The sequence below is a fragment of the Stylophora pistillata genome, chromosome 14 (assembly GCF_964205215.1).
Source record: "Stylophora pistillata chromosome 14, jaStyPist1.2, whole genome shotgun sequence".
Lineage (NCBI taxonomy): Eukaryota > Metazoa > Cnidaria > Anthozoa > Scleractinia > Pocilloporidae > Stylophora > Stylophora pistillata.
In genome coordinates this window covers 18,397,567-18,425,253 of record NC_142532.1, presented here as the reverse complement: position 1 = coordinate 18,425,253, position 27,687 = coordinate 18,397,567, and the positions used below count along the sequence as shown (strand labels likewise).

The following is a 27,687-nucleotide window of genomic DNA, read 5'->3' as shown; positions in this document are numbered from 1 at the left end:
GAAGATTTGAGCAAATAAAAAAATTTTTGCACAGAAACACTCCAAAAAATACGCTTATTTCATTAAGCGAAAAAAAGTTTTTGGGTTTAGGTGCACTTTAAGGGAATTTATTGTTAATTAGTTTTTAACAAGTGGCTGTAAAAGATCATGTCGTACGTGTTAACCCTTTCGCCCCCGTGAGTGATCAAGACAGAGTTTCTCCTTACAATATCAATACAATATCAGCAGACAAGTGACGAGAATAAAGAAAATTATCAACGAAAGGGTTATCTTTTGATCCAACAGCAAATTCTCAGATAAAAATTTACAAGAAATGTACGACAGACAGTCAGGATGAATTTTCATCAAGATATTAGGAGTAAAATTAAGCAAGGAAGTTGAAACCTAAATCAAGGCTTGCATTTCACCATTGCTTACCTCGTTGTCTTATTGCACCGCGACTCTCGATTGAACCTCTATCTTCAAGGATCTGATTTGAATTTCCAATTTTTGACCTCCAATTAATATCTTCTCCTTGGCTTTCTTGGCGTTTTGTTTTGTCTGTTTGTTTCCCTTTTTTCCCGCGCACACTCTTACTTTGAGTTAATGGCCCCTAGCTGCTGCCTTGCTGCTTCTCCACTGCCAACAAATCCTAACGCCTTTTGCTGATTAGTTTATATAATCTCGTCTTATACGTGTTATTTGTTTCGTGTTGTAGGATTTGTTAAATCTTCCCGAGAACGACTCACCCAGACATTCTACGGGGTCTGGTTCGAGTTCTGGTCTGAGTGTGTCACCTCTAGGAAGTCAAGAGGAAGGTGTTACTTCTCCTGATTGGTAAGCTAAACAAGTTCTTATCTTACCCAGGCCTTATTGTGCAGCATGAAAATTGTGCAGTTGCCTATATTTTTTTTTAAATTTTGCGCCGGAAACTGTCGCGCGGCCGGCCAAAGTTGATCGATTTGCGCATTCCCGACATGATACCGCTGTATTGAACCTTACCAATATTTCATCCAAGACAAGGCCGACTCCTTTTAGCTTTAGGCAGTACACCAAATGCAAATATGGCGGACTCCTTGGTCGGTTTGGGTTAGGTTGCACGAAAGCGAGGCTAGTCAGAAATCGGGTTTTGTAGACTTATGTTGGTGTAACTAGCTATTTGTGTTCATTCATGCATCAACGATCCTTATGTGTTCAATTTCAAAGACTGAACGACCGAAACTTTATCACCTGAAATTCGAAGCTGTTAGAATCCTTAATACTTGTTACTTGTACGCGTTTTTAAAATGGTAATTCCCACACCCTCTTTCTGCGTTTCGCGTTGTCCACTTCTCTACAATCATCCTCAAGCGAAAATATATCCGATATTACTGCTGTGCAAAACCGTTCACCATCTACGCTACAAATTTTGAAGCCGGAGTTTAAAAGGAGCTGCTCGTGGAAACGCTCATTTTTTTATTAGTTATTTTTAACGCTCATCCTTTTTCATTCGAATTGGCCTCGTTGGCAGTTTGAATCATTGATGTCGACTCCAAGAGACATTGCATTTCTTTTATGGGGAACCCGATGGTGTTGTACTCGAAGATTGTTCTATTTTTGTTAGTATCAAATTTATGTCTATGCACCGCACGACGATAAATACTTTTTAAAGGTTATGTTGAATTTTCGTCAGATAACTGTTTAAAATGAAATCTTTATCATCACTAATCAATTGTCAGCAGTTTTCTTATTTAGTTAAAAACATAAAAAAAAGAAAACATGTTTATTTATTTTATCTTATTAATGAATTCTTATCCGTATGAACTGTAATTCTGATATTCTTATTTAAATACTTAAAGGCACCTTTAAAATGAATTTATTTAAAAAAATTTTATGCGTGAAGTCCGTGTCACAGTAGTTCTTCTCAAAGACGTTAAGCTGAAGTGTTTTAAAAGACTTGCTCTCTGCAGGAAAATAAACGACACGATTATTTTATTAAAACTCCATTTGGCTTTTTTGAGTGGCACCACCCCTGAGCCAAATCCTACTTTGCTTATTAACAATTATTCCACGGGCACGCGTTGGATATGAGATGATAGATAGCCAACGAGGCGCGTAGCGCCGAGTTGGCTATAATCATCTCGTATCCAACAAGCGGGAGTGGAATAATTGTTTTTATTAAAAACGCCCCCAAGATATTAGACAAATCTTTAAATTAGACAAATTTTTTAGCTCCCTTTTAATTTTAAGCTGACGCGAACGCTTACCATATTTGTAGATTATGGCATATTGGCTCATATACCATAATGGCTAAGCCAATAAAAAGTCTTGAATTGCATTATCCAATGATCCAGTTTTTAATAAATTTTTATTACTCGTAGCTTTGGATAAAGATGAAAGAAATTCAGGGTTGAAATAAAGACCACAAGGGTTAAATAGATTTTTTTGATTTTCCCCACAGAATGAAGGAAGATTCGTCACTTGTCGATGGCTTCAGTCGCTGAATAAATGAATAACTAAACTGATAAATTTTTACTCAATAAATACTTTTCTACGCTGCCCAAAGGCCAAAGCAAGAATATATATGTTAAGATTTAAAATGTGTTGTTGTAAAGTAAAACCTAAAAGCTAATCAGCTATTTTACTTTGGTAAAGAAATGGTGTGAAGTCATTTTGCGCGCTGTGACACAGCAATTTGTGTAAGAGAAGCGTTGTGTACAAGCCGTTGTGTACAAGTGTTGTGTATAAGCTGTTGCTATTGTAAGGCAAGCATGACAGAAATCTCTAGTTTTGGAAAGTTATTGAACAGAGCAAATATAAGGCTGTAATGTTTTGAAGTAGAGACCAATTGAAAGTGCTCGATATTTCGTATCTGTAACAAGAGGTGATGTAATTTTTCATATTTAATTATTTTGTCCAAAGACATTTTGGGTTCTTTGATGTTGTACGTTTTTTTACCGTCAATATGTGCAATATAAGGTCAATATAGAGTATAGAAATGTATATTTCTTTCCTTATGTCGGGTTATATTCAATTTTCATACCAATTTAATGTCCAGCGAAATAATCTGGTGCTGAGACATGGATGTTGTAAGGAGAATATTCCTTTTACTTGTAAAAAATAGCAATGAGGCAATCAATAAACGATTTACAATTCTTCTGGTGTTGTGTATGTTTGTTCTTTCACCGCTGAAAGACAAGCGCAAAGCGTACAAATGTAACATTCTTCATTTGCGGTTTTTAGCATTCTGAGCTCAAGGTTATATAGGGTAATGGTGTCTTTTCTAACAATTTCCTAAACTGAGAAATAAGGCCCTTCTTGTTATCCAGTGGGTTGCATTTCCACACCAAACATTGAGGCAGGAAATTGTTTCTTGCACCTGTCCCGTAATTTGGGAGACTGTGGGGCACTATAGATGAATATGCAATTGATATACTTAATTCCTCACAATTCTCTCTTCAAATGACAACAATGAAGTGAATTTTTTCTCACTGTATCTTTCACCGCAATAGTTATAATAAAATTAACGCCCCTGTAGTGTTAAATTGAACTTTTCAGATACCACAAGATTCTGATGGGAATGCTCATCAATTCAGGTAATTACAGTTATTGTTGCTTCTTTGTTTGCTCTTGTCGTTTGTCTGTTTTGCAACTTGTAGCTAAAGTACATTTAGTTAGCTCAGGATTTTAGAGACTCGAAGCCCGGCTGGTGAAGTGTATTCTTCGTTTTCACGTGACGTCATCAAAAGAAAAAAAATAAGGAATTATCAAACCTTTCGAGATTTTAGTTTAGTCAGTTTTTAGAACAGCTGAAGGTTTATCTTTTTGCAAATTTTCAACTTGATAGGGTTTTTCGTCGTGCGATAAAGCAAGGTTGAATTTCTAAACTTTTGCGGGACACGATATTAAATTAGAACATAGCTAGCAAAGCCGCGCAATCAAATTCAGTATACGTAAGCGTGCTCAAAATCCCGATAGTGCACGCTGGTAGCGTGAGCAAATCGCTTCGCCAGAAATTTTTTTTTTTCGCGCGAGCGGCCATTGTTAGCGCGGGGAAAAGTAATATATTTTGCGACAATAATGGATACAAACAGAGACTCGGCCTACTAGTTGCAAAACGAAGACAATTTTTGGACCTTTTCCCTTGGGCTAGAGTTCTTAAATGAGGCAGAAAAAGAGAAAAAACAACGGAAAAGGAGACTCGGCATCAGCGCCGTCATGATTCGCTTCAATTGATATTGTCCGTTTTTCGCGCGTCTTATTTGATGCACAATTCCACCGGCTATGTTCTAAAACAATTGGTTCATGCTTTCAGCTGTGCACTATCGAGTTCTGGAGCACGTGGGAAGTTTGGAGAACACTCAAGAAGCTAGAATTGCCCTCGGCTATTGCCTCGGGCAACTCTTACGCTTCTTTCGTGCTCTTCAAACTTCTCGCGTGCTCCATAACTCGATAGTGCACAGCTGAAAGCATGAACCAATTGTTTTAGAACATAGCCGGTGGAATTGTGCATCAAATAAGACGCGCGAAAAACGGACAATATCAATTGAAGCGAATCATGACGGCGCTGATGCCGAGTCTCCTTTTCCGTTGTTTTTTCTCTTTTTCTGCCTCATTTAAGAACTCTAGCCCAAGGGAAAAGGTCCAAAAATTGTCTTCGTTTTGCAACTAGTAGGCCGAGTCTCTGTTTGTATCCATTATTGTCGCAAAATATATTACTTTTCCCCGCGCTAACAATGGCCGCTCGCGCGAAAAAAAAAAATTTCTGGCGAAGCGAGAATAAAAAAATGACTTAACCGCTGAAATTTCAATCTCAGTAGCCCTTGCATGAGAATAGGTACTCGTACAGATGTTTATGAGCCCTTAGAAGGCGACTGTAACCTTTTTATAGCGAAACTCGCCGACGTAGGGTTTTGTTAGCTTCCGGCCACCACAGTCGTGCCTCTCAGAGGATTATGAATTTGAGTAAATCCTTCGATTTTCTCCCGCACGAGACATCGCTCAGACCTGAATCTTTGCGACTCTTTTTGAATATTCATCTTCTTTCATCTCTCTGATTCTTGAATTTATTTGTCGAATGGTTTTGATGATGGTGGGATCGTGAAACCGGCAAAAGAGAATAATTTTAGGAAGAGAAAGCTGCTGGATTTAGATATGTACCTTCCGCTGAGAAACTGATCTTGTAATCTGGGCCGGGTTGTTCAAAGCTGTGTTAAGATAACCCAGGGTTAGTGTGAAATTTGATTTCAGATCTGAAAGCTCTGAAAGAAAATTCAGCTTAATTCCATTTGTCTACAATTTGATGATTGAATGTCCTAAAAAGAACTAGGAAAATTATCCCAAAATGGCTTTTGATTAGAGAAATTTAGAAACCTGGATTAAAATTTAACCCTGGGTTAGAGCTAATCGGCCTTTGAACAACTGGACCCTGGTCGTCCAGGTGAGGGACTGAAAACGCTTTTGTCGCTTGGAGTTACCAGCGTTTCATAACAGTTCTTCTCAGGGCTACGCTCACCCGGACGATCAGACTAAACACTATTAAATGTTGTCCCAGCTTCAAACCACCAAAAGCGTCACCAAGAACATATATCCAAAATAATTAGCTGGGAAGATTGTGGCGGGCTTATTCTACTCCATTTGTTAACATCAGTATACATATTCTCCATACTGTTCTCTATACATTTCCCAAGGTGCTGACGAGAAGGATTTGTTTACAATCAAGAGCTCCTTTAGTTGGTGATCGTTTCCTTTTGAGTATTTTTTAACGGTTTTTGTGTGTTCTTGGGGATAAAGGAGCTAGGTCATTAGTAGGCGAAGAGCCACCTTGTGGAAGTACTACTAATTAAGTCATTATTATTATTATTTTTATTATTATTATTATTATTATTATTATTATTATTATTATTATTATGTCGCAGAGAAATCAACTGAATGCTACATTCTAATCAGGCAGCACAGGGCGAAAAACCGTAACCTGTGAGCCATGGAGTAAAAAAATAAATGTACCTTAACTAATCCTACAAAGCTTTTCCGTTGTGTCTACGGTCCTCCTTCTAACAGAAAGTCAAACTGCCACCTTGAAAGTCCGGGCAATATTCAGCGTGCCCGAGAGCACTGCTCTCTGCATCTTTTGCAGTACGTCTGTGCTTCTGCCTCCCACCAGCTCGCGCATCATGACATCCAGCTCCCGTGACCACCCCCAGAGGGCATCCATAATGATGTTATATTGCTTCACCTCGTAGCCTGGGAACTGCTGCCTTAGTTCCCAGCGAAGGGGTCCGTACTTCAGTGTCTTCTCTTCATCCTTTCTTGTCCGATTGTTAACCCACGGGCAGCTCATTTCCAGCGTCACAACTCTCTTGCACATATGATTTACAATGCGTGCATCCACCCTATTGTATCTGACCTCTTGTTGATCAGCATATATAGGGACATCCCAATAAGCTTTAACATTCTCTGACTCATACACGGGCTTCGGCTTGTCGGGTGAGTACCAGGGTGGTATCTCGTCTATAAATCCCTCATCATACAACAGTTGGTAAAACAGTACCTTCAGTGCTGCGTCGTGTCTAGAGAGATACTTGCTCTGGGCCAGTGCTCTGCATCCTGACAAGATATGTGCTACACTCTCTGGAGCCTTGCCGCATAATCTGCACCTCATCTCGCCTTCTCCGCTTGTGTGGGTCTTCTGACTCGTGTATACTCGCGTTGGCAATAGCTGCTCGTATAGCTCGACGAGTCCACCAATTGTGTGTGATGGGCAGTTCTTCCACTCTGTGAGCCACCAGAAACACCCATCGGCACTCAAACTCTCATCCTCCAGCCTAGTAGTCACTAGACGCCCTTGCCACCGTTGGTTTCTGATCTCATCCTCTAACTTCTCAATTTGGCACCTCCGCACCTCTTTCTTCATCCCTTGCGCGTGTTCCAAATCCAACTCCAGCCCCAACTCCTCCGCGCACTTAGCCGCTTCCTTAAAAATTGACCTACGCCCCATCCTCGCCGCTTGCTCGTCAAACTCCCGTACCATTCCCAGTGCACGATCTTCATTACCATAGAGTCTGACTGCACCCTTGATTTTTGTGGCTTTGTACTCCATTTCAACAGAGCGCAATCCCCGCCCTCCTCTACTTCTCGGCATATACAACAAACCATTCGAACTACATCTGTGTCCACCCCCACTCTCGACAACAATCTTGCGCGCCTCCCTATCGATCTGGTTAAGTTCCATCACCGGCCACTGTTGTGTCCACATAAGATATCCAAGAACAGGCAATGCAAACTGATTTGAAGCTACCACCCGATTATAATCGGACAAGGGACTTGTCCAAATAACTGACAATCGTCTGAGATACTCTCTTGCTGCACACTCCAGGACCAACTTATCCTCCTGCCTAACACTCTCAAGTACTCCAAGGAACTTGTACCGCTCACCATCATCAAGACATGGTATTCTAGTCGACTCCACAACTCTCCCCCCTGAGAAAGCAGTCACTTGTACCCCCCTTTTCACATGGGCCACCGCACACTTCTTTAGGTTCCACTGAAGCGCCCCACATCCTCCATAGATGACTTAACCATCTTCATAATCCGTTCAAGCTTACTCTCCGATGCAGCAAAGATCTTGATATCATCAATATACAAGAGTCCCGTAACCTTGCTGTTAATAGGTTTGGACATCCGGTATCCTTCAGCGGCTCTGATCTTCCATGCCACTGGGTTCAAGCATACGGTGAACAGCCTCGGGCACAATGCATCCCCCTGTGGTAACCCTCTGTTGAAGTTAATCCTTTCGGAGGTCTGTCTCCCTTCCCTTGTGATCGCCACTATCTTTGTGTTCCAGCTCTTACACAGTTTAGCGATGACTTTACACAACCATGTGGGAAACCTGTGTAACGTCATCACTCCATTCAACCAACTATGATCTACAGAATCGTACGCCTTTTTAACATCAATCCAGGCCACGCTTAAATTACGCCTCCTCCTATGACAATCCAACGCAACTGTTCGGTCGATCAATAAGTTGTCTGTTGTTCCACTCCACCCTGCACGTGCCCCCCTCTGCGCACCCTCCATTAAATCGTTCTCCTCAAGATGCTGGTTATTAATATTAATATTATTATTGTTATTATTAATATTATTATTATTATTATTATTATATTATTGTTATTATTATTATTATTATTATTATTATTGTTATTATTATTAAAGGATGCCTGTCTCACCCCTCCCTTGGAAAAATTAGGTCCTAGTCACTCGTAGGGATTACAGTGTTAAAGGGACATTACCTAATATGTCGTTTGGTTTCTCTGCAGCTAGCGATCTTTTCAAGATTACTGATCAAGTCATTGGTTGATCCTGTGTACATTGGCGTGGAAAAATATATATCATAAGAAATTAGTTTAATTGTTGAATAACTTTGTGACACACACACACACACACACACACACGCATGTGTGCACAACTGCTTGGTCTGGAACCAAAGCAGCGAGTGGTATTTACGTGAATATCACATTTATTGATCAACCGGCAGGGCTGGTTAACAAAACTTGATTGCAAACTGATCTTTATATGGGAATGTAGTCTCCTTTGCATCTGCTGTTTGTTCCGTCAGGCCACACGCTCTCTACAAAGACCTTGTTGCGTGACACTCGTAAGGAGCTCTCACTAGCGTGTTGCGTGACAAGATCAGACATTGGCTGCGAAGGAGTGGAGTGGAGATGCCACGATATCTCTGAGTCAGCTGGCAAATTATGAGCTTTTTTACAAGGCAGGAAGCAGAGGTGCTGAATATTGTTGATAGTTATACGTAATGCGAGTTGTACATCTTAAACAGTATTTTCGCCTTTTCTCGGTGATTGATCGCTATTTCGATGTTGTGTCAGTCAAAGAAACAATGAATTTTTTTTGTGTGGGAAAAACATCTCGACTTGTAACAACTGTCTGTAGGAAAGTTAAGTAATCTTGTAGAAAATTATTATTGACCACACAAAATAATGTAGGAATGAAACGTTGAATGGTTGGGTGTTAGTAATTTGGTAGTTTTTAGTTTTATTTTGCTTGTAAGAGCGAACATTTACAGATAATATTTTGTAGACGTGAGAATGGATACAACGTGAGATATTTTATCAATTGGGAGTGACATTTAGACGGAGTTGCTTTTATCGAGAATGAAACGAATATGTAATTGCACTAAGAGAAGTTTTAATGTGGAAATAGAGGCGTTATGTATGAGTGCTGTTTAATACATATATCTTATCAACCAAGCGCGAGGGCCTTACTGGGAGAATATCGGCGCGAGGTCTTGACAGTACGGACCGAGCGCAGCGAGGTACGTTCAAAAAAGACCGAGGGCCGATATTCTTCCAGTACGGTCCCGAGCAAGCTTGGTTAATTAGAGATTTATTATACGACTGAAGTTCAAAGGGACACAAGTGCGGTATCATTCGGGACCACTCGGGACAGTGCCCGGTCCAATACTGAGAGAATATTGAACGGCAATAGAGCATTTTGATTGGTTGATTTTAGTTATTGGCCCTCTGACTGCCCGAGTCGTGTAATAATAAAGTTTTATATCTGTATTTGTTTTTTCCCACCTAATCTTGTAGTGACCGTTCTTTAATTTGTGAACGTGGTTGCCAAAGGTGTGGCCGTAGTTTGACTCAGAATTGTTCATAATGTAACTTCTGTTAACGGGATCACATAATAGAAAATTAGCAGCGAACTTCTTAATTCTTCGTTATCTTTGTTTGTTTCAGTCCTTAGTCCTGATAGCCAATGATGAATTGAGATTGCGTTGGTTTTGCTTTACTTCGCTCTATGATTGGTCTAGAAAACTCGCGCCAATCTCTAAACCAATCAGATACAACACTAAAACCAAGCACGACTTGATCGCCAGCGTTTTCCCGCCTTTCAGGCAGTTTGGTTGTTTTACATTAAGTTCGCTTTGGCTTTAAAAACTTTTCCCTTTCCTCTGATTGGCAGATTTGATTACTGTGGTGTTGGCTTTGCGACACTTAATCGAAAGGCGTTGCGTTCCCTATAATTAGTTAATTTGATCCCGATGACAGTGACGGTACTTCAAGTTAGTATCTTTAAGTTTGTACTAATTGTGAATACGAAGTGTTCTTAATAAGTGCGCTCTCGGCTTTAGTTATTAAAATGCGAGATTTTTTACCTGGTATGTATACATAATTTTAGAATCATTATAACTTTGGGCGGCATTAAAAAATAAAATATCCGGCATTGCTAGGGCTGAAAAAGGTTTTTTTCTTCTGTTGAAGTGGAATTAGGTCTTCTTTCTCAATTTCCGACTTTGCTCAATTCTAGAACACAGGGTGAGAGGATTGGTTTCCTAGAGAGAGAGAGAGAGAGAGAGAGAGAGAGAGAGGAGTCCAAGGGCACTCTGTGGGTCTAAGAAAGATGTTCAGTAATAAATTCTCCTTTCTTTACCACGGGCCAGGACCATATGAAGAAAACACAAACTAATGAAAACAAAGCACATGAAAGGAACAAAGGAAGGCAAAACATCAACTGTGAATGCTGGCGCACTAGACTGATATCGGTTTCATCGTAGACCAAGGCTGGTTCAGGGTGAAAGAAATCCTCTTACTTTTTAGTTTCCTTTAAAGTACCCCTGAGACGAAAATTGACCATTTTATTTTGGGCTAAATTATTTAAAGAATGTTGAATTGGGTAATTAAAAACCCTTTTTGCCATTAAAAACTAAAAACAAACCTTCGATGACCAATTTTTACCGCTTCAATGTCGTCCAAAAATCGTCCGCCATTACAGAAAACATGCTCCAGCCGAGCCCGCAATTGTACAGCAGAGGTGAAGGAGTCACACTGAACACGAAAGTGAAAAAAAATGATGTACGAAAATTTTGATCTCAGTGGCACTTTAAAAACTTGACCCCCAACAACGAATTACGGGTTTCTCTGATAGGAAAAGTATGGGTGTTCGCCAAAGCGTAGACCATAACCCAGCGGACTTCTCTAATAAGTAGGTTCTTTCAGATTTAAAAAACACCACGACGTTTTCCCATCAAATGCCACATAGCGTCTCTGCTTTTCGAGTTTCTTTGCGACAACACAAGCTTCTTCTCATATTAAATCATACTACAGCTCGATAGTAATGCTTAAGATGCGAATGAACCACACAGACCACGAATCAACCCCCATCTTCAGCTGCCCTCAATCTCCCGTTCAGGTCCGGCTCTTTCGGCGCGCCAGCGATCCCCCTCCTCCCAAATACCAGCGGCGTAAGACTGACTATTAATGGTAGACACCGCACATCATACCATAAACACTTTATTAATTGGGTTATTTGATGGCATGTTTCATACAAATACTCAAAATGACATTTAGAAAGTAAATATTTCTTTACTTTGTCATCAGTTACGTGTCATATTTTACAATGGCTTGTACCTTTCATTACGGTTTTGTTGCTTTAAAGTTCACTATGGAGAGGAGGGACAGAAAAAAAAAAAAAAAAAAAAAATGAAATTAAGACCAGGGATCTGTGGAGTGTGAGTTTCAACCTAACAAATACCCTTGGCTTTGCCAAGCAATATATCTACCCAATACTCAACATCAACACAGAGAGTTACCTCATTAAACAGAAACTTGAATTGTATTAACAGCCTACCAATTTATCTTTCACTACTCTGCAAGTCACCTAAGACTGGGTTTAGTTGTGATTGTTCACATCCTTAAGATTTCCTAATCAACAGCTCTGTACATTGCTCCTGCGGTATGACTATAGCTATCATTTTGGTCTTTGAAGATTGCAGCTGTACCATCTGTGCTGTCACTATTTCTCGCTTGCTTTCTCTTGCTCGACTTCATCATGTCCAGTTCTCACTGAACTCGACTCATTATTTCACTAGGACAAGAATTTAGCCTCTGAATCAGCCAGTAATGCTTCTAAAGTCCTCGTCATCCCTTTCAATGAAGAAATTCTGCACAGGAAATAGAAATACAATACAATTACCAGCCGTGAAGTATCTTTATCACAGATATATTTTTTTTAAGTTAAACAAAGTTAGCTTTTAGAGCGATAAAAAGAAAAACAAAAATATTCTATTGCAAGTTGGTGTTACCTCTAAGAAATAATAAAAAAATGCCCCATGTAGTATGCAATATAGAAAGTGAATGACTTCAATATATCAAAGAAAATCAAACTAAGAAAAGCAGATTCCTGCTATTAAAGAGCTTAACACATGTCATGGACAAAAACCGCCAGGATTTGATACAATATAAATGCCATCACAAAAATGAAGACCATACGACAAACTTATTAACCCTTAAGAGTGACTAGAATCTAATTTCTCCTTACAATATCACCCCTAAATCAAAGACCAAGGTTACAAGAATATAGGAAAAGATCAAAAACTAAACAAGCCCTTGATTGTTTGACAGATGCTCCTTGTCTGCACCTTTGGAAATGCATCGAGAACAGTATGGAGATTATACAGATTATGCATACTGATGTTAGGATTTAAAGGGTTAACAGTGGTTGAACAAGTTCTTAATATTTCTCACCTTCTACTTGCTGTCTCTAGTCTCATTTCCATAAAACCTGCTTCAGACTGTAGCTGCATTTGTTCTATTTTAGCTTTGTCACTATCATTTGAAAATGAACTTGTTTCCTCCCATAGTTTATGCAACTAAAACAAAATATTAGAACAATTAAGACTCACTAACACAGTATTTCATGGAATCACCCTACGCTACAACAATACCTTGTAAATAGCAAACCTATTACAACATGGAAGTACAAAACATAATAGCTGTTTCAACCTTTACATGTCCTACAGGTAAAGTCAAGCAATCAAAGCGGTAACCAAAGTTTTGTATGAATGCATTGAACAAGTTGATGCCTAGCCAAGAGCTTGCCACATTTGCTTTCAACTCCAGCTGTATCAAGTTATTGTCATTACATTTAAGTCCTTACTTGTCTATCCATCACCTCAGTTGGCCAGGCTGACAAATGAGATGTGAGATTTTTATCTACATATTTTGCTATTGCCTGTAAGTTGACAGTAGGAACTGCAGGTTGAACTGCAGGTACTGGACTTGACGCGTTTGAGGAGTGAGAAAGAGGACTAGATGACACTACACTGGAGCTAGATGCAAGCTGTTGGTGCGAGGAGTGATGTGAATGCGAGCTGCTGGAGTCATTTACAACTGGTACAGGTGGATGTTGAGTAAACACCACAGGAGAACCAGGTGAGCTGTGAGCATGTGATCTGTCTTCCTTTCTATGCATGGCCACAGAGACTGGGGAGACTGCTAGCTGTGGAAGAGGTGCTGCATGCGGCACTGTCGAGGCTGTTGCTATTTTTCAACAAGAAGACATAGCTAAGAATTAAAAAGGATGGAGTACAATATAGAAAAATACTTCTACAAAAGGGGAAATTGGATACCAACACGACAAAAGAAAAGAGCCTGACAGTCATAACCATGTGCAACAGAAACTACATGACTTCACTTGAGTGGTGAGCTCCACTGATTAGAAACTTTGAATTGCTTCAGACTGAGTGGCACAGATGCTACTCAGTTAGGCAAGAACCACAGCTCAAATTGTTGCCACTTGTTTCAATACCTTGATTGGATGCAAACTAATAGCTTCTTACCCACTGGATATGATGGCTGCATATTCCCTACCCCTGCAGCACCAGCTTGTGCCTACAGCAAAAGAAAAACCAAATTAATAACAAAAGCCAGTTATGATTGATCCAAGGGTGTTGCTCCTGCCATTGCATCCAGTATCTTGTATGATCAAACTAGTGATTTCTCCCATTGTGGGAGATGTGTAGCCTTATGGTTTGTGTGTTAAAAGCCAGATCATGAGGTCTTTGTTTGAATGCTGGCTAGGTCATTGTGTCTTGTCCCCAGGCAAGACACTTTACTCTCATGATGGCCATCTCCACAAAGGAGGAAAGATAGGTGCTGTTGAATTGTCACTGAAGTCTGCTTGAATAATACAGGACACAAATGATAGACTAGCATTTTCACTTTCTCCTCCACAACCTGAAAATTGCATTGTGCTTCTTTCATCATTAGACTCTGACAACTGTTACCAAGTGATGGGGTTTGTTTAATACAAAGAATTCTTCAATAATGCCAGGGATGTAGATAATAGGCAGAAGCCGGGAAAATTACCCAGCTGTGAACATGACTTTTCCAGCTGTAAAGCACTACTTCTTCCTCCAAAATGTTTTTAAATGTTGTCAGAAGATTGTTATTTATTTATTTTGTTTGTTTACACCTTCATTGCTGTCTTTCCTGAACTAAAAGGATTGTAAACACACCATTTAGAGCGACGATCACATCATTCACATCCATTCACATCGCATAGTCCATTTTAAACAACAAACATATGAAATACATATATATGAACTGCGGTTATGAAACGTATATGTGCACGATCCTTTGCAGTAAAGCACTAATAGTGCTTTACTGTGAAGGATCGTGCACATATACGTTTCATAACCGCAGTTCATATATATGTATTTCATATGTTTGTTGTTTGATTTATCATCTACGAGTTTATGTCGAATTAATTTGATGGCCTGCTCCCAGTTGGCTTGTTAGCTCAATTGGTAGAGCGCTGCACTAGTATCGCAGAGGTCAGTGGTTCGAATCCCGTACAGGCCTGAATTTTTTTCAGGTCTGATTTTCACTATTGCTTGAATAGTGCTTTACTGCGAAGGATCGTGCACATATACATTTCATAACCGCAGTTCATATATATGTATTTCATATGTTTGTTGTTTGATTTATCATCTACGGGTTTATGTCGAATTAATTTGATGGCCTGCTCCCAGTTGGCTTGTTAGCTCAATTGGTAGAGCGCTGCACTAGTATCACAGAGGTCAGTGGTTTGAATCCCGTACAGGCCTGAATTTTTTGCAGGTCTGATTTTCACTATTGCTTGAATAGTGCTTTACTGCGAAGGATCGTGCACATATACGTTTCATAACCGCAGTTCATATATATGTATTTCATATGTTTGTTGTTTGATTTATCATCTACGGGTTTATGTCGAATTAATTTGATGGCCTGCTCCCAGTTGGCTTGTTAGCTCAATTGGTAGAGCCCTGCACTAGTATCGCAGAGGTCAGTGGTTCGAATCCTGTACAGGCCTGAATTTTTTTCAGGTCTGATTTTCACTATTGCTTGAATAGTGCTTTACTGCGAAGGATCGTGCACATATACGTTTCATAACCGCAGTTCATATATATGTATTTCATATGTTTGTTGTTTGATTTATCATCTACGGGTTTATGTCGAATTAATTTGATGGCCTGCTCCCAGTTGGCTTGTTAGCTCAATTGGTAGAGCGCTGCACTAGTATCGCAGAGGTCAGTGGTTCGAATCCCGTACAGGCCTGAATTTTTTTCAGGTCTGATTTTCACTATTGCTTAAATAGTGCTTTACTGCGAAGGATCGTGCACATATACATAGTCCATTTTGCAGGCTTAATGGCCAGGGGTATTTGTACTTCATGTATGCGAAATAATGAATGCCCTTGATTTTGCCCCAAAAATTGAGGAAAATGCATCTCCGAGAGTATGCATTTTCAAAATTTCCTGGGGAGGCATGCCCTGGGACCCCTTAGGAATAGTGTGCCAAAGGCACGCTAGAGTAGGCCTTCAGCCTAAATACCTGCCTATCATTGCTAGATTCCCGCCTGTTAAAACTTGAGCTACATCCCTGATGCCTATGATTGATGTAGGGTTGTCAAAGACATGACTTAGATGATGGAATTCATGTTAAAAAAAAAAAAAGTAGCACCATTGGAAAATTTCAGTGATAATCTGGTAAAATTTCATCATTTCAACTCCAAAAATCATTTACACAAACCTCTGACATCTTTCTTTGTTGGAGCACTAGTGTGGCTTGCTGTAGTGGATGAAGGGCTGTCTGCGAAGAAATCTGTTGGTTAAACATCACTGGTTGCTGGGGTGAGGGGACGTGTGTTGCCGGGAGAGGTAATGCCGCATTATTAACTTGAAGCCAAGGTGGTGCACTGTTGCTATTCACATACTGCTGTCTATAGTCATTCTGAATATGAGGATGCCCTACAGGATACTGGTACTGCTGTGGCACTGCTCTTGGAGCACCTGTAACTGCAGGTGCTTGGGGGAATACATTTGGTGCTAAGGGCATTGCCGAATGCCGGGTTGAGAATTGAGGAGAAGGTACTCCATGCTGCTGAGCAACTTGAGGTGAAACCGCTGTGACTATATTTGGCGAAGGAGTGTGTGAGGATGGCTCATACATGTTGGAGCGTGAAGAAGGAGTGGTTGGAGGAGAAACATCTTGTAAGCTTCCAGTGGGTGAAACTGCAATTTAAAAGGAGATATAATAAACAAAAAGATAACAATTTTTAGGGTTCATCTGTCCTTAAATTAAGCAACAAAACCTTACCAGCAGATTCTCCTCCCATATTAGCCACAGTAGGAGAAGGTCTAATAAAAAGAGAGAAAAAATTAGCATGCTTAGGAACCTTTATGTAATATATCAAAAATTAGTGCGAGTGTCTCATCAGGGGTTCCAAACACCGAGAAACAGATGAAAGCATGAGGCCGCAGGCTGAGTGCTTTTATTGTTTCAAGGTGTTCGTAACCCCCGATGAAACAAGAAGCATGAGTTTTTGGTATAGCTTCTGAAACGAGTTGCTGATTATTGTTTGTTAACAATAGCTAGAGAATGTGATAAAATTGGTTTCGTTGGAATGTTCCATTTGGGAGTTACCCAACTTATTACAGTTTATCAATTCAGTTTACTGTGCAAGATGGACGAGTCAAGTTCAAGCTTTCGGATACCCAAAACTTCTGATGAGGAAAACGCGTCTATTATCAATTCTTTTCCAAAATCTACAGTTTACAAGAACAAATGGGCGATACAGATTATGTCAGTTAAGTATTTGAGGGAGTAACCTTTGATATATGTATTGTTAAACTCGTCATAAATTCTACAAACTGCGATAACATGTGAAATTCCCAACTATTTTATTACAATCTTTGAAGGAAATAAAATTTTGTTGTTTGCTTGAGATGCCATTTACTTAAAATTATTTTATTGATGTCATATGATTTTCCGAGAATCAGTGGACATTTGGATATTGTATCCAAATCTCTAAAGATTTTCATCCAGTTTTTCATTGGGTATCCAAACACATGTACATGATGTGGTATATATGCAGTGATTTGTAGTTGACTTTATGAATTATCAATGAGTTTGAGAAAGAAGGATTCTACGAGGGTGTTAACTTATAGACTAGAGTGGATTATAGGTAAGTAACAACAATCTGGATAATCAATCCCTTTACAAAAAAAGGGCCTAAAACTGGCCATGAGGTATTATGAACAACTTATTCTTTAATAAATTATTAAAAAATTTATTATGACCAATTTAATTACTAACACAAGCTCTTGTCAATGATAATGATTGCCTGGAGAGTAATCTCCTTATTTGGTGAACGTGACACAAAAATCTAACATGTGTGAGATGGGCACAGAGGCCTAAAAAATATCTGGGCAAAAAGGAAAAATCAAGCAAAAGCACTTTTAGTACAATTAACAATGTTATATCCACTCACCTATAGACAACTGTTGGAAGAGCAGTTGTGTGTACACAAGAAGTTTTGACAACCGGAGATCCTCTGTCAGTTGTTCCCAACAGTCTCTGCTGGATTTCTTTTTTCTGCTCAGTGGACATGTTCCTACTCTCTGTATGGTTTCCATCTCGCTTATCACTTGAGCTATGATGATCTCGATGAATATTCTTTGAAGGGGAAATGTCTGAAAGAATTGCAAGATATAAATGAGTCCACAAACTCCAGCTTTTCTGAAGTAGTCAGTCTAACCCACTCTAATAAGCAACCCCATTTCTAATTAAACAGCTTTTGGTTAAAGTAAACCATGGAAGTCAAAATGATATCTGGTGAGCTCTCATGGGGAACTACAGGTGCTTAATTAATTTAAGATGGCGACTGACAGTATGTGAGACCATGTCAAAAGCTTTCTTTGTTGGAGATTAATTTTTGGGGGTCTCTGAAGCCTGCAGAGGAGTGTTTTTGAGATATTAGGGTATTTCAATATAAAATACCAAAGAACCCTTCCCCTCACAAGATCCAAGCAGTAATTCTTCCCTCTTGATGTGATTTGAAGTGAAACCAACTTGTTATTGTATTAAATAGTATCTTTTGCAGAATAATTCTGTCAATTTTTATTGCCTTTTTGCTGAATACGATATTGATAAGGAAAGGAGGGAAAAGTTACTGGTGAACACTTGTGAGAGTTGAAGCATGTAATTTAACTGAAGATAACTCACATTTGCTGGGTTTGGAGGAAGCCAGATGCTCTCGGTTTTCCCGTCCATCTTTGGCTGCCACAAAATCTCTTTTTTCTCTGTCTTTCCTCTCTTTCTCTCTTCTTTCTCTGTATGAACAAAAATGATATTTCACTCAAATAATACCTAAAATCAGATGTGTGCATTAAGCATCAGAAAATTAAATAATTATTCAGGCACTAGGCAAAATTCCTCTGCTTAATTTTGATGGGCTTAACTATATTTTATTTAAACACAGAGAAATTTTTTTCTTGTTACATTGCACTAGTCAGCAGTTCTTACATTTCTTAACCCTTCCACTCCCCAAGATCTCAACACTAATTCTCCTTACCGTCTACCACACAGTTCTTATAATGTCATAATTTAGATATATCAACAAAGTTGAAATGGTAAATTGGCCACCGTAATGATTACAAAAGCCGACGTTTCAAGCGTTACCCTTCGTCGGGGCGAATAGAGGAATTGTGGGTTGTGTGTGCTTTTAAAGGCAGAAAATGGAGCTACGTTATTGGTGGTAGTCTTCTGCCTGTTTCGCCGATGTATATCTTTTTGCAATAAGTGCAAGTTATGATATAGATTACATTGGCGGAGGTGCACGTGAAGTGATCGGTGATCTTAATCTTATAATGTCAGTTTGAAGAGTTCGGTATTGATCAACTTATAATCCCCTAATTGATCTTTTTCTTTATTCTCATCACTTTTCTGCTTGATATTGAATTGATATTGTAAGGAGAAATTCTGTTTTGGTCACTTGTGGAGATAGATAGTCGAGGAAGGTTCAAAATAACGGCTTTTGGGAGGCAATGAGCATGCAATTTTTGACATGTTTTGTTACTGAAGGTTTGACCACACTGACAGAACTTTACAGGTGTCTGATGCAACAATGACATCTACTATTTTTTACCAATGAGCCCTGTGGATGGGTTTGTGTATATTCCCGTAACAACTGGTGTAGCAAAAATTTAGCTAAAGCACAACCACTATATTTCTTGTGAAAGGTATTTTTTGCAATATACCCAAATTCTATGACCTCTACAAACTGTGACCATACAGATAGGATTACGGCACTCTTTGTGGGACCTTAGGCACAAAGATGACAGCAAAGAGAATGTGGTTGAGCCAAAGACTTAATGAGCAGAACAAGAGCTTTGCATTTCCTACCTGTCCTGTGCAAAACAATGACATAAAATTCACCAAAATTTGCATGGTCAGAGGATGAACCTCAATGGTAGATTGCCAACTTTTTGTCTTTGAAACTCAACATTTATTTATTTTTCTGAAGTTGAGGTCTGGAATCCCTATAGATGATAAACACATCCAGGAATTCACAAAATTCTTATCAAAAATATAAATTCATTTCTTGATAGCCTTTTTCCTTGGTGAGGCCATTCTGACTGCCTAAGGTCCCTAATGCTAAAACAAGACCAGATGGTTTTGCTTTGTTATTAAAAAAAAAAAAAAAAAAAAAAAATTAAGAGAAGATTTTATCAAAGCTTCTAGTACCGTTCAAGCCATTCTTTTGGCTTTTCCCATTGGGACTTTTCTGTTTTACAGTTGTAATAGTAAACCTTCCCTGAAGAACTGGTGTGCTGAGACCAAACAAAAGTCTGCAAAACAAAAGAGAAGTACACCTTACACTTGAGAAGGTGTTCGACTTTCTTAATTTTAGATTTTGTGATATTGCATTTGTTATGTCGTAGTTTGTAGGGCAACTTTTGAAAACATTAGAGTCAGGCATGAACAATAAAAAGATATTTCATCTCTCAGTGACACACAAACAAAAAATTGAAACAGAATGTTTTATTCAAATAGGGTTCAAAAGACAAATACCATGTCACAACATGACAGGACATTTTGAGCAAATTCTACTCCGAAGTATTGAAATCAATTTTGTTCTCATTCAAAAGGAATTCAAATTATTAGGGGCTTGGACAACTGTGTGTCAAAGATAAAGAAACAAAAACCTACACACATTCTTTATTCTAGGAAACACACCCTCAGGGTGGCCAAAGATACAGAGTAGTCGAGGACTGAGTAGATGTGGCCAGCACAAGACAATTACAAATGTAGACCACCTTTTTCATGTCTTTTTTTTTTTCTCAGCTATTATTTCCAAAAACCGACCAATCTTTCATGAGTAGTTGGTGAGGTATTTCCTTTCACAAATTTGAACTCACTGCTGTAGAACATTAAACATTTTAGAAAATATTTCACCTCGTCACTGTTGACATGGTTGGGCTTGCTGTGGCGCTCACTGCCATGCGAGTTACTGTTAGGAAGGGTATGATGACTGTGTGCATCAGTTGGAGACTTGCTAGAACCTGGTGAACAAAAAACTGCAGTTTTAAAGAACAGATGGACATTCTTATTTATGCTATTTTGTATTAGCTTGTCATCTGTTCCACAGCTGTGATCATAAATGAACCACAAGAATATTACACTGGAAACTGAGTTATACAACCTTGCAGGTTTTTACAAGCACAAATCCATTCAGATAAAAAAGTAAGTCACCTATGCCACCAGAGCAATAACACCAAATGTACTGTTTCTAAAATAGGGCCAAAAAATATTAAACTTAGACTTTGAACTCTACTGATTAGAAAACATTTTGCTAATGTTGGATGATAATTCTTTATCCCATACCTCCCGTGAGGGACAGAATCCATATGACATCAAGCAGACAAGTGATGAAAAAAAGGAAAGGACAATTTAGGGGACTATTAGTTGATCAAATACCAAATTCTCTGGACTATTATCATCATAAGAATTGTAGGGCAAATAGTACTGAGAATTACTGATGAGAACAGGGAGTGCAGGGCTAGGGAAGTCTTTAATTTCAAATGGAGTAGAAAAAGTTAAAGGTTCAAACAGAACCAGTTGCAAGCAATTTAAGTGTTTACTGTCCTGGGCTTCTCCAGCTAATTCAGTTGCCACCTAAAAAAAAACCAGAACCTATTTACTATCCTACATTATTTCCTCTTTATTGGGCTCCACATGGAAAGATTCTAAAGCCATTTCCTTACTGAAAAACCTACAAAGCCAAACCAAATTATAACTTTGACCACATCCCTCCCTCGAAATTATCTTTGCAACCTCTCTCTTACTTTCGATTAGGTATTGCATGTTTATAAATTTAGTATTCCTTTCTGATGCTTGCCTGCTCTTTCACAGTTAGGACATGATATAATTTTCTTGCTCCACATCAAACAAGGAGTTATTTGCTACCAGAGAACTTTGCCTGTTCTGGTTAACAAGCAGAATGCTTAAATCTTTTTTGACAGAATGTTTTGTAGCAATACAGACTGTTTTTGCTGCTGAATTCCAATTTCAAATAAATAGAAAATGAAAAAAAACAAGACTTGCTAAACTGCATGGATAAACACATTATCAGTTGCTTAGCAAAGACCAACATTAGTTTAAGCTTAAGTCTTTTGCATTTGCCTCTTTTGAGCTTTGAGTTTTCTTTGCTTTGATAGAGATCCTACAACAGTTCACAGCTCTCATATGTAAAATGTGCCAGGCCTCAATCTAATGATGTTCCTACAGCCATCACTTCTGTATAAAATGCCCTGACAAAATTTAATTCTGTTGTCCCATTATCATCTCCTGTCAGCTCTCATGAAAGTCCTTTTACTACAACTAAAATAAGAATCAGTGGACGTTTAAGTGGAGTAAAATCCAATTCATGCAGACATCTGATTCACCTTTTGAGAACTTAAAATAAAGACACAATTTAACTTTATTAGAAGAGGTGGACATCTCTCTTAGGATTCTTCTAAAAACCCACCCTTTCGAACCGTTTTAACTCGTAGAATAATAGGTTGAATTAATGTACAAATACTACGACAACGCCAGGAGATTGGGTTTAGCAGGTTTTCATAACACCTGCAGTGGATTTCCACTTTGTTGTCTAAGTTCCGAGCTGAGAAAACATATGAAGTTGGGCTTGTTTTACAAGGTTTTTCTTCATTTATTTCTCCACAGGAATTCCCTTTTACCTTTTAAGACACCTTCCTAAACAGTACAAAATTAGAACATATCTATCTTTATGATCCTTCACCTGTGCCACATTTCATTGATTCTAAAAGCTAGTCCACCTACTGAATACAAGCATGCAGCCCGTAATACCAACCTCTCTTGTTTCCTTCTCGTGATCGACTGTAGGGCTTTGATCGATGGGAACGGGGGGAAAAGTTTGAATGACGGGGGTACGGTGAACCTCCTCGACTATTCGTTGAACTAATTGGCGATCTCTCCCTCTCTCGACCACTCTCCGAATTGCAGTTGGAATGGATTTTCGACGAGAACTTGGAACTTGCCTGAAAACACAACACATTCGAACTGGGATTCTTAAACATACCTGACAGCAAATTAACACAAGTAGGTTTTACCCTTGTGATGGAGAAGTTACTTTATTGAGAAACAAATCTCAAACTCAACGAATGTTTGGATTGCAGTTCATATGCTCCAAAATTAAACTCTATACAAACCTGGCATGGATGATACTGACTCCGGTCATTATACCTAAGAGAGAAAAAAAAATGTTATTGTTATTTACAAGGCGTATTGCATGGGATCATCTCGGAATTCCTGGTCCCTGTGCTCGACTTGATAGCGGCTATCAGCTAGTTTATTAATGAAAAACATGGCGGCCTCGCATGATTCTGAAGTTGTCAATTAAACCCCTACTAACCCGTCCGCTAGCCTCGGATATTTCCTATTACTCATCAAAACTGCCAGTGTGACTTTTGGGGGAGGGTATGCTCCCTGTAAAAGTTCGAATTTTAGGAAAATATCGCAACGACAAGCCAAAAAGAAAACTAATCATATCGCCACACTGGATTCACGTCGCCATTACCGAGCCTCGCAAGCCTGCTGAGGTCATGTGATCCCTGATAGACGTTTGTTGTCAGATTAGCCAATCACAAGGCTCACATCACACAGACCTCGCTTTTTCCTTGCCAGGCCGCCAAGCTCATTGAACTGTGCTGTCTTTCTCTTTGTGCTTTAGGCACGTTCTACTTTTTAACTCCAGCTTTTTGAAGCGGAAAATCTATTTCAAGGACGGAACGCCCTTTTAAAAAGAGATGAAATCCTATTTTTGCAGTTGGAAGCGACAAATCATACCAAAATATATTCCCCGAAGACGGGAAGTAGATCATTTCGACCATTGCTACCATGCCTGCGAACAGCTTGGCAATTTTTTCCGTTTCATTTCGTCAGGTTGAAATTGAAGTCTGCTTCACAACAGAAGTATGAATTATTCGTTCATTTTTATTTAAGGCTTTAAGTCTATTGAGCAAGTTATATTGCCTTTTTTCACAGCAAGTGAGAAATTATCTGCGCTTAAGCTAATGTTATGAATATTTTATGGGTTTAATTTAACTTGTGTCTTCATTTGCCTTTGTTAATCGCATTAATGTATGCAGCAGTTGATTGTTATCGCTTGCTGTCTTTCTGGCGGCCGTTTGTCTCTATATGCTGGAAAAATGTTTTAAATCCTGCATGCATTGAAGAATTGCATCTGTTTGAAACTTTGTAACTTAGTCCTCATTAGGTTCCACTTGGGTCCATACAAAGAACGACAATTCCAATGATATTCTGAGATGAGAAACTGGAGCAAATTGGAGCCCAGTGTGGTCAGTAAACATACAAGTGATAAGATTATCATTAGAGACAATTGGATGAAATAGAGTCCTGTTGCTAAGTAATTTAAACTGTGATAAATTTGAGTTAGAAAATACCTTTCAGTTAAATGTAAATATTTCAAAAGGAGATTTGATGCTGTGGATCTGTTTAGGGATTAAGAGATCACAGATGATGTGAAAATGTGGCACACGAGGCACAGCTGATTGTGTGTTGTATGTTCTTACCACATTTTTACATTCTCCATGAACTATTCTGGAGTGGAACTAGCGGTGGTTTGGTCAAATCCCCTAAATTATCCCTCAAAACGCAGGCAATCATGTTTCTGAAGAACCCTGGTAACATGTATTCTATTTTTTCTATATTATAATGATAATAAAGAAGCAAAACATTGTCAATGGTGATGTCATCTCTGCGTCAGATTCTGTCCTCTAGTAGATCAAAAGTAAGAACCAATCAAGATGTGTGTAATTCAGGGCACTTCCAAAGAAATACAAAGAAGCTGACTCTTTGGCAGGAAAATGACTGAAAGCACATCCTAATTGACAGATTCTGATGATTGACACAAGCATGACTTTCTATAGACAGATTTTTTAGGATGATCAGGGGAAAATGCTCAGACTGGCAATGTCTTTGCAGAATCTGAAGGTCTGAGGTTCGATTTCTCATGGGGACTCAGAATCTTTTCTTTCTCCCATGCTCAAGATGAAAAAACATGTTTCTCAAGAAGCAGACAGTTTGTCTGTAAATAACTAAGAGGTTTAGAAACCTTTGCTATGTTATTGCTTGGATTTGAGATATCAAATGAAAGCTGCGAGATTTTTAGCAGTGTGCATGTACAGTTCTGGGATGGTTACTTGAGAGCTGCATCAGTTAATTTTATTGTATTTAACTACACTAACTTAATTTTTTTCTTTGATTTTCTAACCCCACCTATGCCCTCAATTTTTGAATTTTTAAATTCCCTGATTAAAAGTGGACATGGACTATTTCTGAAGATGCACAGTTGTGTGTTCTCATCAAAGGGACAGACAGTGGGGATAATTTCTCATGAGATCTTGAGAGTGACAAGATTAAGGGGATTTGATTAAATTTCTGCAGTTCCATCAGAATTACAAGAAAGTTAAAAAACTCTCTCTTTTCATCTGCCCGACCTGACCATAACAAAAATCCATAGGCTCTTTCCAAAAATGTAAGATAAAATGTCTGTTGAGAGTGATCATGCTTCGATTTTAATTGTGAAAGACAGCAAAAAAAAGAAGAAGATTTCGGGTAAGGCACAGGCCAGGAAAGTGGTTAGATGCTGGAAGCTCAGGTATTTATTGCCTTATCTCAAAACCTGACCAATGATATTACCTCTAATAAAAAGGAGCGGGATTTCTGAATAAGCCAATGACTGAGCTTGTTAGAACGGTGTTTTACTACGGCCTTTTGCAGCCAGAAAAGTTCTTCGGCAATGATAAACACAAACTGTAGTGGAAGTCGTGGAAAATATGAATTTAAGGAGAAAAAAATTCCCAAATTGTAAAATAAGGATCGTTATGACTTAGAAAAATGGAGAACGACTCGGACGAGCCAAATCCAATTGTGCCCCACAATTCTGTTGTTGATTTTCGCTTTCGTTCTTCTGTGGGAAACTCAGGATTCTCTCGAATAGAACGCCGTGATGACTCTACAGATCGACAAAACCAACCCGTTAAAAGAACCATCAATGACGGAAGAGCTGCCATAGATTCCTTGAAGTCTCGCCTTTATGACCGACCGGAAAACTCTGAAGTTTTTCGAGCAATGTACCGACCCGTTCCGCCATCTTCAGTTCAGACTTCAACTCAGGTAAAATTAGCTTACGATAAACACGGAGAAAAAGTTACCAGAGGGTTTGGTGGGAGAGGAGTTATTCTAAAATATTATTTTTCCTGCTTAGGACGCTTCTGGGCTTTTAGCGACAACAACAATTCTACTTGTCAGTGAATCCTGGCAAATGACATGAAACTTACAGTGTAGGTGTCATGGAAACATGGACGCTGTGAAATCGCTCATGATCATTCGCCCCATGGTATTTCATGGTACACATCGCCAAAAACAATAGCTGCAATTCTAATGGTTCTTTATTTCAGGAGTTAAAGAAATAATTTGGATATATCAACAAAGTTGAAATGGTAAATTGGCCACCGTAACGATTACAAAAGCTGACGTTTCGAGCGTTAGCCCTTCGTCGGAGCGAAGGGGTTAAAGAGGTCTGTTTATACGTCCCATCCAAAATGTAAAGATTTGTAGCGGGGAAAGCTGAGGGAATAATTACACTTCCCAACAAGCGAAAGTTGTCTGCACATGAGTTAGTGAGAAGGGCCTTGAATGTTTGGGAGGACCACATAGCGTAAATATTTTAATTGTTTGAATTTTGTCAGATTTTAAGATTATGCTTGATCTGTTGAAATAAGTTCTTATGGAAAAAATACTTCGCGAAATAACTTGCTGCAAAAAATGTACTACTTTAGGTATAAAATGGGTATTCTGAAGTTGCTCCAACTGTGGTGCTGTGTCAGTGGGGGTAACAAGCTAATTTGGTTGTATCAACTAAGTTGAAATAGTAAATTGGCCACCATAAAGAGTTTTCTTGTTGCAATGTTCCCACCAGTAGCATACCTCCACTTTCTGCATATAAACCCACAATTCCACTATTTGCTCTGATGAAGGGCTAACGCTCGAAATGTCAGCGTTTTAACTCTTTACGGTGGCCAATTTACAATTTCAACTTGGTTGATATTACCAAATTACTTTACGTGTACCTTTGACACCCTAACATCAGTATCCAGAATTATTCTCCATACTCTTTTCTATACATTTCCTTTGATACTAGCAGGGAGAATTTTGTTTAACTATCAAAGGTTTTTGGATTGGGGATCATTTCTTTTATTCTCATGATCATAACAAATGATTCAGCTGTATTCATGTGAGGAGAAATAAGATGCTGGTCACTTCAAGGGTTAAAGAATTAATTAAGGAGACATGATTATTTAAAGGAAGTCAGGTAAATGCAAGGTGGTGCGGCAAAAATAGGAATGGTGAAAGAACAAAGAAACAAATATCACAGCCAAAATTTCTCAAAATGTACATGTTCTTGTTGTGGTTTTTTTTTTAATTCAATTTTAGCCAATCTGAATGTTATGTTTCTCTCATAATAATAATAATAATTAATATTAACAAAGATTTAGTAATACATAGACAGGTAAAAACGAACGATATAAAATCCTGACGTTTGGGCGACTTCATGACACCATTATCAAGGGTACAAATGAAAATAAAATTAACAAATGCGAGTTCAAGAGTTACAACTAATTTGCATAGGGGAGGTAGCTACACAAATACTTTTATTGTCTTGTCAACGAGATGCTTTACATAAAACAAATAACACCGAGTTTGAACATGCAAACGGATTCTATCCGTACTAAAGTATTTGTGTAGCTACCTCCCCTATGCAAATTAGTTGTAACTCTTGTACTCACATTTGTTAATTTTATTTTCATTTGTACCCTTGATAATGGCGTCATGAAGTCGCTGAAACGTCGGGATTTTATATCATTCGTTTTTACCTGTCTAAATAGTAATAATAATAATAATAATAATAATAATAATAACACCTTTATTTAGACACGATAATGTTTAAAGCTGAACAGCTTTTGGGGTCGTGTGTAAATGCAAATAAACTATAAATTAA

General features: G+C 38.7%; 3 protein-coding genes across 11 annotated transcripts in view; 2 read left to right on the top strand and 1 right to left on the bottom strand.

Annotated features, from left to right (window-relative positions):
- LOC111325725 (serine/threonine-protein kinase MRCK beta) overlaps nt 1-11,465 on the top strand; it is a 55,652-nt gene extending 44,187 nt beyond the window's left edge. For 4 of the 9 annotated variants that reach the window (XM_088745547.1, XM_088745544.1, XM_088745549.1 and 1 more), the window contains 3 exons: nt 698-816; nt 3,497-3,554; nt 8,274-11,465. In XM_088745547.1, coding sequence (XP_088601673.1) covers nt 698-816; nt 3,497-3,533 — 156 coding nt within the window. In that variant the 3' untranslated portion in view covers nt 3,534-3,554; nt 8,274-11,465. Of the gene's footprint in view, nt 1-697; nt 817-2,419; nt 3,118-3,496; nt 3,555-8,273 lie in introns of those variants that run through there. The other 5 variants (XM_088745548.1, XM_088745550.1, XM_088745545.1 and 2 more) reach the window with 2 other exon arrangements.
- Nucleotides 11,255-23,206, bottom strand: LOC111325721 (uncharacterized). The gene is made up of 13 exons (XM_022929587.2): nt 23,017-23,206; nt 22,814-22,847; nt 22,456-22,642; nt 20,538-20,644; nt 19,827-19,930; nt 18,306-18,412; nt 17,572-17,773; nt 16,398-16,438; nt 15,831-16,312; nt 13,598-13,649; nt 12,916-13,298; nt 12,504-12,628; nt 11,255-11,920 (listed from the first exon to the last, which is right to left on the bottom strand). Exons 1-13 carry the CDS (start codon nt 23,049-23,051, stop codon nt 11,845-11,847), a joined length of 1,935 nt encoding a protein of 644 aa, XP_022785322.1. The 5' UTR covers nt 23,052-23,206; the 3' UTR covers nt 11,255-11,844.
- A 2,175-nt stretch (nt 23,207-25,381) lies between these two features.
- LOC111325683 (dynein axonemal heavy chain 6) overlaps nt 25,382-27,687 on the top strand; it is a 69,499-nt gene continuing 67,193 nt past the window's right edge. The window contains exon 1 of the mRNA XM_088745543.1: nt 25,382-25,802. Coding sequence (XP_088601669.1) covers nt 25,524-25,802 — 279 coding nt within the window. The 5' untranslated portion in view covers nt 25,382-25,523. The remainder of the gene's footprint in view (nt 25,803-27,687) is intronic.

Coding starts and splice junctions, on each gene's coding strand:
- LOC111325721 (XM_022929587.2), bottom strand. CDS start 23,051: ATGAGTAATAGGAAATATCCGAGGCTAGCGGACGG. Junction 22,643..22,813: donor GTCAGTATCATCCATGCCAG/GTTTGTATAGAG, acceptor TTGTGTTTTCAG/GCAAGTTCCAAGTTCTCGTC. Junction 13,650..15,830: donor AACAAAGAAAGATGTCAGAG/GTTTGTGTAAAT, acceptor CTTTTGCTGTAG/GCACAAGCTGGTGCTGCAGG.